At 37.9% G+C, this 10,354-nt stretch overlaps 1 protein-coding gene and 1 pseudogene across 1 annotated transcript; both read left to right on the top strand.

The window, feature by feature from the left end:
• The first annotated feature begins 595 nt into the window (after positions 1-595).
• Positions 596-1,096, top strand: LOC145164322 (putative mitochondrial protein AtMg00860 pseudogene; annotated as a pseudogene).
• Positions 1,097-7,593: 6,497 nt separating this feature from the next.
• On the top strand, positions 7,594-9,566 carry LOC145164320 (uncharacterized). Its single transcript, XM_079083050.1, has 5 exons — positions 7,594-8,079; positions 8,149-8,242; positions 8,398-8,617; positions 8,695-9,218; positions 9,286-9,566. The coding sequence occupies exons 1-5, from the start codon at positions 7,594-7,596 to the stop codon at positions 9,564-9,566; spliced, it is 1,605 nt and encodes a 534-aa protein (XP_078939176.1).
• The last annotated feature ends 788 nt before the right edge of the window (positions 9,567-10,354 follow it).

The following is a 10,354-nucleotide window of genomic DNA, read 5'->3' as shown; positions in this document are numbered from 1 at the left end:
CCCTCCGGAGAGGTCAATTGAACATCAAATTGAGTTGAAAGAAGGGACCCTACCGATCAGCGTGAGACCTTATCAATACCCTTACTTACAAAAAAATGAAATTGAAAGAATGATACATGAAATGCTCAAAGTCGGAGTAATTCAAACCAGCACCAGCCCTTATTCGAGTCCTGTGATATTGGTTAAAAAGAAGGATGGGTCTTGGAGGTTTTGTGTAGACTACCGAGCTTTGAACCGAGCCACCGTACCCGACAAATTTCCGATACCGGTGATAGATGAGCTGCTAGACGAGCTCCATGGGTGGGCGAATGTTTTCAGCAAATTGGATCACCGCTCTGGGTACCATCAAATTCGGGTCAAGACCTCCGACGTGCACAAAACTGCTTTTAGGACTCACGATGGGCATTACGAGTTCAAAGTAATGCCCTTTGGCCTCACTAATGCCCCTGCGACCTTTCAATACTTGATGAATGATTCGACCCTATTTGCGCAAGTTATAGTCGTCTTTTTTGACGACATCCTAGTCTAAAGTCAAAATGATGATCTTCATCTGCAACATTTAGCAACAACCCTAGGGAAATTGGAGGATCACCAGATGTATCTAAATTACAAGAAATGTGAGTTTGGGAGGCCAAAACTTTCATACTTGGGTCACGTGATCTCGAATGAAGAGGTATCAACTGAAGAGTCTAAGATTAATGCCATGTTGGACTGGCCCACTCCCCGTAACATTAAAGAATTAAGGGGGTTCCTAGGTATCACGGGGTACTACAAGAAATTCGTCCGTAATTATGCTCAAATTGCCATTCCCCTCACTGAACAGCTCAAAAAAGACCGCTTCGGGTGGGGAAGGGAGGCCGAACAAGCCTTTCTGAAGCTGAAACAAGCAATGTCAACTATTCCCGTGTTAGCCATGTTGGACTTCCAACAAACGTTTGTGGTTGAGACGGATGCCTCCGGGTTTGGATTGGGGGCAGTCCTGTCACAGAACAATAGACTGGTGGCTTATTACAGCTTCACCCTGGGAGCTAGATCCAGGGAGAAGTCTATTTATGAGAAGGAGCTTATATCAATTGTGAAGTATGTGCTCAAATAGAGGCCCTACCTTCTGGGACGTAAGTTTGTGGTTAGAACAGACCATAAGAGCCTGAAATACATCTTAGAGTAACGCATGGTAGGAAATGATTATCAGAAGTGGGTAACCAAATTGATGGGGTTTGACTTCGATAGACAATATAGGACGGGAGCTAGCAACCGAGTCGCCGATGCCTTGTCGCGGAGGAGCTCAACTATCGATTGTAACACCGTAAGTATGACACACTGGGAAGGTTGGGACAAGTTAAAACAGGAGCTGGATCAGGACACGTTCGTGCAGCGGGTGAAACAAGACTTGGAAACAGACCCCAACTCGCATAAGGGGTTTACGATCTTCTTTGGTAACCTGTTGTACAAAGGGAGGCTGGTAATTCCGCCTAACTCCCCTTGGATTCCGGAACTCATTGCTATTTTTCATGATTCCCCCATTGGAGGTCATTTCGGGGTCAAGAAAACCCATCAACGGGCAGCATCAGAAGTCTTTTGGGTAGGGATGCGAGAAACCATTGTTGAGTATGTCAAGAAATGCACGATTTGTCAACAGCACAAAACTTTAACTTCCTCTCCGGTCAAGCTGCTTCAACCAATTCCGATTCCGAATCAAGTTTGGGATGAAATCACTATGGATTTTGTGGAAGGCCTACCAAAATCTGGAGGGTGGGACACAATTTGGGTGGTAGTAGATCGTCTCAGCAAATACAGTCACTTCGTACCATTGAAACATCCTTTTTCTGCAACTACTGTGGCAAACAAATTCATGACTAAAGTGGTGAAGCTACATGAGATGCCCTTGTCAATTATCAGCGACATGGATAAGATATTTTTGAGTCAATTTTGGAGAGAACTTTTCAAACTTCACGGAGTGGATCTGAAACGGAGCACAACCTATCACCCACAATCGGATGGGAAATCTGAAGTAGTTAATCGATGTTTAGAAACCTACCTTCGATGCTTCTGTTCCAGCCAACCAAAACAATGGGCGAAGTGGCTCGCTTGGGCGGATTTGGTATATCTGAAGTTGCGACCCTATAGGCAGAAAAGTTTAGCTCAAAGAAAGTCCGAAAAATTATCACCCCGCTACTATGGACCTTTTCGGATTTTGAAAAGGATTGGAAAGGTCGCATATAAGCTAGAGTTACCCCTTACTTCAGAAATATACCCCACTTTTCATGTGTCACAGCTCAAGGCTGCTTTCGGGGTTCCTACATCCCCGGTAGAACTCCCACCACAGCTCAACGGAGAACTAGAACTTATGGTACGACCGGAGGAGCTGCGTGGGGTAAGGGCCAAGAAAAACGGAGGAGCTGAGGATTTGGAGGTCCTGATTCAATGGGAGGGACTAAGTGAGATGGAAGCAACCTGGGAAGACTTTGCTAAAGTTAACGTGCAATTTCGCGAGTTTAACCTTGAGGACAAGGTTCAAGTTTGGGTTACCGGTGTTGATAGGCCCCCAGTCATGCAGGTCTACACTCGTAAGAAGAAGAAGAGGCCCAATAATAACAGCCCATTGGGGCAGAATCAACCCAAGTATCAGCAATGGGCAAACCAGGGGTAGTTTAGTCTTTTACTGTTTTCCAGCAGCTGTTGTATGGGAAACACTGATAGTGGAGTGGGAATGTTTAACGTCCTTAGCATGGAAGTCTTTTATCCTTTTATTAGTATTAATAGCTAGTGGTGGTATCTTTTTGGGGGTATGTTGAAATTGTAATTGCTTATGCAAACTTGGAGAGCTCTCACCTCTCGAAAGTGAGATTTATCTTTCATTTCTATGAATATCATACCAGTTGACCACTATTCCATCGTTCTTTGAGTCATATTACAGTTTGGGTTGGATTGCATGAGTGTGAGCTTATCAAGTTATTACTGATATCCATTGAGATCGAGTAAAAGATTGAATGATAGCCTGATAGTTATCTGTATCAACAACCTTTAGTTACACAGTCAAAACCTACTATTTTCTTAGCAGAGATGGTTGAGGAATCAACAATTTTGTGTGCAACTTTAAGTTATGCTATCAAAAACTATTATCTACTTTCGTGTTTTCTTCATTGGGAACCAGCCCCTACAACAGTCTCTTGCACATCCTACTCGACGTCCTTTGTTCCATGCTCCTTTTCCTTTGCCTTGTATTTGCAGCCTAAAAACATTTGAAAAGTGAATTATTATATAGCAAGCGATCACACAATAAAATAAAAAGTTAAAAAATCAAGGTTTTGGAGAACTGCCAACTACAGTAGCAGTGGTAGCAGATTTCAATGCCTTTCGGCGCTTGGTTTTTTCTAGATTCTTAAAGATGTAAAAAGTTAATTAGAACTTGAGACATTAATATGTTCAAAACCAAATACAGGAAACATGAATGCAATTAGCTGTTAAGTGTTGAAGCATCATATATATCAACATAGTTGATCATAAAAAATGTCATCGTTGAGGGTAAACTAATTGCTTAAGGAACTAACCTCGCATATCGTAGGCATTTTTCCATTGTTGAAAGCATCAAGAATGTACCGAGTGATTTGAACCGGTCATTACTGTTGTTCCTATCTTCTTGTGCTTAACTTTCTCGAAAACAAAACTCCTTACCTCGTCTATTCCTTTTTTGAACTCCGGCCTCAAGCGATCCATGCATCTACTCGGTTTAAAATAAATAAAGCTCAATCTTCTTTTCAAGAAACATGATATGTAAAAAATTCTTCTCTTGTTCATGAAAGAGATTACTTACTGATATTCGATCTTCCTCCAGAAACATAGGTCGCACAAGTGTGAAGCAGTGCCTAGCTTTGATTGATTTTCGAACCTATCAGTTGCTCATTGTTCAGGGTTTTAGGGAAGTAGATGAGAAAAGGAGAACCATACATACAATCTAAAACCTACCAAGTGGGGGTAGTAGTATTAGTGAGAGGATATGGTAATTGGGTAATCTAGATGGGTCAATTTCATTTGGTTCATGGGTCATGTAGGTTTATTATGCATGTTTATTTTGAATAAAAGGATATGGTAAAAGCTATGACCGAGTCTTCTCCACTTACCAGGTTTTTAGGAAAGAATAGTAGTTTAATTGTTTTCTTTTGTAGCTCCCATGTGATGTATGGAAGGCTTATATATAGCCTTTAAGTGATAGCATAAGGAATAATAAGAGTAACTTTTGCAGATACTTTTTCCTTCTTATATTTCTCTATCTCTCTATTTCGTTTGTGTGCAGACTTATAGCAGTAGAGAGGGCCTGATTTCCAACATTTGGTATCAGAGCAGGTTGAAGAGAGCTGGTTTGAGAGTCGAATTTCGGAGGGAGGAGCCTTTGGTTGCAGGGCAACAAGAGCAGCAGAAGGTCGGCAATAGAAAGAAGGTTTATTGGCAGCAATCAAAAGGAGAAAGAAGAAAGAAAGAAAGCAAGAATGAAATATAAGCAGCAAAAGTTTGTTGTTTGTGAATGAAAGATAAGCAACAAAAGTTTGTTGTTTGTTAGCAGGTAAGAAGTAAGCAACAAAATTCGAAGGACGACAGCAAGACCGAAAGAGATTTTAGCAAGAATGATCGGTGGAAAGAATATCACAGGAGAAGACGTATGGAAGGGGATCAAAACTAGTTGTGGCTCGTGAGGAAGAGCACCCAGGTTCATACCTATTTCATAGCAAGAAAGAGAGGTCTGATTACAACTCTTTGTAATCAGGTCAAGAGAAAGATAGCAAGGAGGTTGTTGATCAGAAGAAAGATGCAGCAGCAGAATCTTTATTGTATGTTAGCAAAAATCATTAGCAATAAAGCAAGTAGCAAGAAGAAAGAAGAAAAGAAACAAGTAGCAAGAAAAGAAAGACAAGTATCAAGAAAAGAAAAACAAGATAGCAAGCAAGAGGTTTGTAGCAAGTAGCAGACTATAACAAGTAAAAAGTTCTGGGTTTGTAGCAAGTAGCAATCAAGAACGATTATAGCAAGATGCAAGAAAGCTTTTGGAACTCGAAAGTTTAGCAAGAGCAGTATATATAAGAACTTTGTGTTCTTAAAGCAAGTAGTAAGATTGAATCACAATGATTCGGATAGCAAGAGAAGCAAGATCAAGATTATCAAGATTATGGGGGTGAAAATGTTGGGTAATCTTGATTTAGGATATGGATATGGGTATGGGTTAATGGTTAGTATTTGTTTGATTTATTTAGTTTAAATAAATGGTGTTTGACTAGCTCATTAGAATTGCACGTAGGTATACTTGGTCTTTAAAGCATCCTAGTCTTAAGGAGTAGTTAGCTAGTTTGTAGATTGTTTTTGTTTGTTTCCATTGGATATGTACCACATGATATATAAATATTAATTGATATTAAGAAATGAAGGTGGTATGAATTCACATAATTCTATAACCATAAACTTTGTGACTTGTACCGAATTTTGAAGCTAGCTTATGTTAATGCTCTTTTCAATACTAAGGCAGAAGAAATTCAAATAATTGGTTTATATTATGTATTTCAGAATAATGAGTCTACAGTCCATCCTAAAACCCTAGCTTCAAGCAGAACAATACAATTATTCATTTAATTTCTTGGTAACAACTCAAAAACCCTTTATCTCAAAATTGCAAACAAAATACTACTACATAATAAAAAAACTTGCATAAGGTATTTCTTATTACAACATATATAAACTACAAACACAAAAGCATATCCCATGACGAAAAAGAAAAAAGTACCTGATTCGAGATGAAACTCTTGCCTTCCCGAGCTGTACCACAAACTGAAACCACTCCAATGGGTCCTTTAAGAAGCTGAAGGATCGAAACAACTTCTCTATCCATACAAAGCCTCCCTTTCATCTCATCGTAATAGGCGAGGCGAATGGGTCTGGGAACGACGCTCATGGCTAAGCTAGTAGGTTTAATTATAAATGTCAATAAAAATGCTTTTCAACTTTTACATATTTAATTAGAATACTAACCGTGATAACTTTGTAAAAGATTTAAGGAAATAATCTTTCCATTCAAAATTAAAAAAATAGTAGGTTTTATAAATGTCAATCAAAATGCGTTTCAACTTTTACATACTATTTAATTATAATACTAATCGTGATAACTTTGTAAAAGATTTAAGGAAATAATCTTTCCATTTAAAATTTAAAAAATAACTATGGTTTTCGTAAAATTAACAACCAACTTAGAAATAACAACTGAGGAGCAAAAAATTCTTTGAAACAGTGAAGTGACTTTAAAACCGCAATCTAGATAGCACCATAACAACAAGGGAAAACGACATTTGAGGGTAATAAAGTGTTCGACATGTATTCATTTGGTCTCTTATCTTTTTTTGTCTTTATTATACCATTGAACTTAATATTCCTGCTCACCAAAACCCTCGCGGACGGTTATCACATGTTTTGCCGGTTTCCTTATTTTAAAACATTTAATTAGAGATGACATGTCGTATTACGTGGACTTAGAACACATTGCATACACGTTTCTCTTTCACCCCCTTTTCTCCTTACAGTTAGGGTTCAATCGAAGATTACGGTTACGAAATTGAAGAGAACTGGTGAATGCGGGTGTTATAGTGAAGAACATGGCCTCCGATTCCAAACAACGTAAGTATTTGACAGTTTATGTACATTATAATGGTTTATTCGCACCAAAACCATTAGTGTACTTGAACGCTGTTGTTGTTTCAATCTGTGATGTCGATTTTGGTGTAATGGATCTCAAAGAGTTTAAGTTGTTCATTGTAAAGTTGATTGAAAGCAGTTGCGATAATGTATATTACTGCACTAGAAATGAACCATTGGCAGAGGGTATTAGGATAATTGGGAATGATGCTGACTACTTTGAGTTTATTGAAACGGGTTATAGTAATGAAGCTGGTCTAAGAATAAATATGTATATAGACCACGAAAATGAACCTGTACTTGATTGGGCTAATATGGAAGTACTAGAAGATGGTGAAGGGCATTATTCTGAGCAAGACCCAGATGATGATAACGATTCACAACTTTCTGATGATATTCCATATGAGCATGAAGCAGATGATTACATTCCTTCTCTTGACAAGACTATTGGTGATGAATTCTTACACCAGATGTCAGGTATTTGTAAGGATATAAATGATGAGGTTGAAACCGATGAGGTTGAAACCAACAATGGGGAAGAAACCAGTGTACCATGTCCATACTGAGAACCAGAAATGGGACAAAATGGTGCCAATTCTAGGTATGAGATTCTCTAACCCTATGTAATTAAAAATTTGTATGACTAACTATGCAGTGAAGAATGGGTACAATCTTTATTATGAGAATAATGATAGTCAGAGGTTATTAGTGAGATGTTGTAAAGATAACAAGAACCCCTCTTGTCCTTTTAGACTGCGGGCTTCGTGGATGAGTAGTGAAAGGTCTTTCCAGATTAAGTCCTTAGTTAATGACCATAATTGTTCAAGAGTCTTCAAACTTGGTTCCATTGTAACATATAATTGGATTGGAAAACATTTTAAGAATCAACTTTTGAAGAACCCTAAAATGAGCATAAGGAAAATGAAAGCCAAAGTGAGTACAAAGTTTAACTTGATTCTTAGTGTGACTCAATGTAGAAATGCTAGGAGATATGCTTTGGATGAGATAGAGGGTAGTTTGATAGAACATTATGGTAAAGTATGGAGTTATGGAGAAGAAATAATGAGGAAAAATCATGGTTCAACAGTAAAGATAGATGTGAATGTCATGCCTGATTCCACCACTTACTTTTCTAAAATGTATGTTTGTTTTAAGGGTGTGAAGGATGGTTGGATTGCAGCATGTAGGAGGGTAATAGGGGTAGATGGTTGTTTTTTAAAGGGTATATGTAGAGGCCAACTGTTAGCAGCTATGGGTAGGGATGCAAACAACCACATCTTCCCTATTGCATGGGTTGTGGTAGCAGTTGAAAATAAGGAAACATGGAAGTGGTTTCTTAACCTCTTACTGGGTGACATTGAAATGGGAATTGGTCATGGATTGACCCTCATATCAGACCAACACAAGGTATATTTTCTGTTATGTTTTGTTTGAGTACATGTTTTTGTTATGTCGTCTATTTCATGTTTGTTTTAGGGATTGGTAGATGCTGTCAAAGAAAGGGTTCCAGCAGCAGAGCATAGACAATGTGCTAGGCACATCTATGCTAACTTCAAGAAAAGATTCAAAGGTGAAAAATATAGGAAGTTGTTTTGGGCAGCTGCTGCTAGTACTACTCAACCTAAATTTGAGGCAGAAATGAATCCCATAAAAAAATTGACCCTTTGGCTTATGAACAGCTCATGGAAAGGGATCCTAAAAGTTGGTGAAGGGCATTCTTTGAAGTGGAAAGGGCTTGTGATGCTTATGAGAATGGCATATCAGAAAGTTTCAACTCTGTTATTGATCTTCCTAGGAAGAGACCACTCCTCACCATGTTGGAAGAGATTCAGATTTATGCAATGGAGAGGATGTATAAAATGTTGCTAGAGGGACAAAGTTGGGGTAATTTAAATATATTCCCATCTATAAGATTAAAGATATCAAAGTTAAAGAAACAGCAAAGGTATGATATAACTTCTATTTTATAAGTATTATTATCTCATCTATTAGATTAATAGAACTTGGTATTTTTGTGGACAGATTTTGGGGAGTTATACCTTGTGGGATACAAAAATATGAGGTTCGGCTTGGAAATGATGGATATGCTGTGGAACTTACCAACAACACATGTGGATGTAGATCTTGGCAAGTATCAAGTATCCCATGTGTACATGCAGTGGCAGCCATTTCATACCTCAACAGGAATGCAGAGGATTATGTTGCACCATGGTTCTATACAGCCATGTTCTTGACTTGTTACAACCATACCATTAATCCACTTAATGGTAGTTCCATGTGGCCTGAAGTTCCCTACATTAAGCCATTGCCTCCCCAAAAAAGAAGGTTACTAGGAAGGCCAACCCTTAAAAGGAAAAGGGATCAACCTGAGAGGGAAGTCAAGGGGAAAACAAGGCATACTATCTCAAAAGCAGGTGCAGTTATGAGATGCATTATTTGTAGAGAAAGGGTCCACAATAGATCAACATGTCCTACAAGACCAGAAGATGTAGCATCCACTTCAAGGCCGAAAAACAAGAAAGCTAAAAAATGTAAAAAAGAGAAAGGTATGCTATTAAAACAATGTAATTATATTGAAACATCCAACTCATTAACTACACCTTTGTATAACAGGTACTCTGGAACCAGTTCAAGTAGATCCACTTCAAGTGGAACCGGTTCAAATAGATCCATTAGATGATCCAGCTCCACATGTTGATGACATTCAAGTAGATGATCCAGCTCTACATGTTGATGTTCACGTAGATGATCATGTTAATGATGTCCCTACTCAACCTGTTGCAACTAGGAAGAGGATACAAAAATATTCAGAAAGAATTACCAAGATAGGGTTGAGGAGGAAGGTTTTGAAGAAAGAAGGAAGCACTGATCACCACCCAATGGTGTTGGAATGATTTTATGTTTTAATATTTTTGGGAAGACAAACTTTTAGTCTTTTAATTATGTAATTGGGAAAACTTTTAGTCATGGCACATGACACATCTTTTGACATATTAGGACAAACGTGGGCACAACTTTTGTAATGGTGCACATGTTAATGGAATCTTACAAGTTTGTCTTTTATCTATATGCTTTGGTGTTTGGTTATTTACCCATGGATTGTTTCAAAAAGATTTAGTCTTAATACATTAAGAAATGTTTAGTCTTATATCTATCATTAATCAAAAAGATTTAGTCTTAATACATTAAGAAATGTTTGATGTTGTTGTTGTGGTTAATCTGGACCATTTTACCCTTGGATCACATTAAGACATTAACAATTGATTGCTGCCAAACTTAATCTGGACCATTTTACCCCTGCATCATGTCCAATTCACTAACCTGTTAAACACATTAATATTTCTTTGAAACCACTCAAAACATCAAACTATCATTAATCAAAAAGATTTAGTCTTAATACATCAAACAAAATACAACATTAAGTGTTAAATTTAGTCTTTGAATACAACTTCACTAATTACTTCTTAAACACAAACAACAGAAACAACACAATCATCAGAACTTTATGAGTAAACAGCTTCCATTTGAATTTTTCAAACTCTTGTCTAACAACCAAATTTTCTTATTTCCTCTTCATCTTACATATGCTGATCTCGTTTTCCAATGTAGAAACTTTGAGGGTTAAATTGCACAGTTCTTTTTGGTCCTTCCCATAACTGACTTCATTTTCAGGGGTTTCGGG

This window comes from Lactuca virosa, chromosome 3, assembly GCF_052849685.1.
Source record: "Lactuca virosa cultivar CGN04683 chromosome 3, Lactuca_virosa_CGN04683_v6, whole genome shotgun sequence".
Lineage (NCBI taxonomy): Eukaryota > Viridiplantae > Streptophyta > Magnoliopsida > Asterales > Asteraceae > Lactuca > Lactuca virosa.
Note: the sequence above shows the minus strand (reverse complement) of the source record. Positions and strands in the feature narration are given on the sequence as shown.

Bases quoted from the DNA above. Each gene is read 5' to 3' on its own strand.
- LOC145164320 (XM_079083050.1), top strand. From the start codon at position 7,594: ATGAAAGCCAAAGTGAGTACAAAGTTTAACTTGATTCTTAGTGTGACT. The intron at 8,618-8,694 runs GTATGATATAAC...TTTTGTGGACAG, and splicing joins AAGTTAAAGAAACAGCAAAG to ATTTTGGGGAGTTATACCTT. The intron at 9,219-9,285 runs GTATGCTATTAA...TTTGTATAACAG, and splicing joins AAAATGTAAAAAAGAGAAAG to GTACTCTGGAACCAGTTCAA.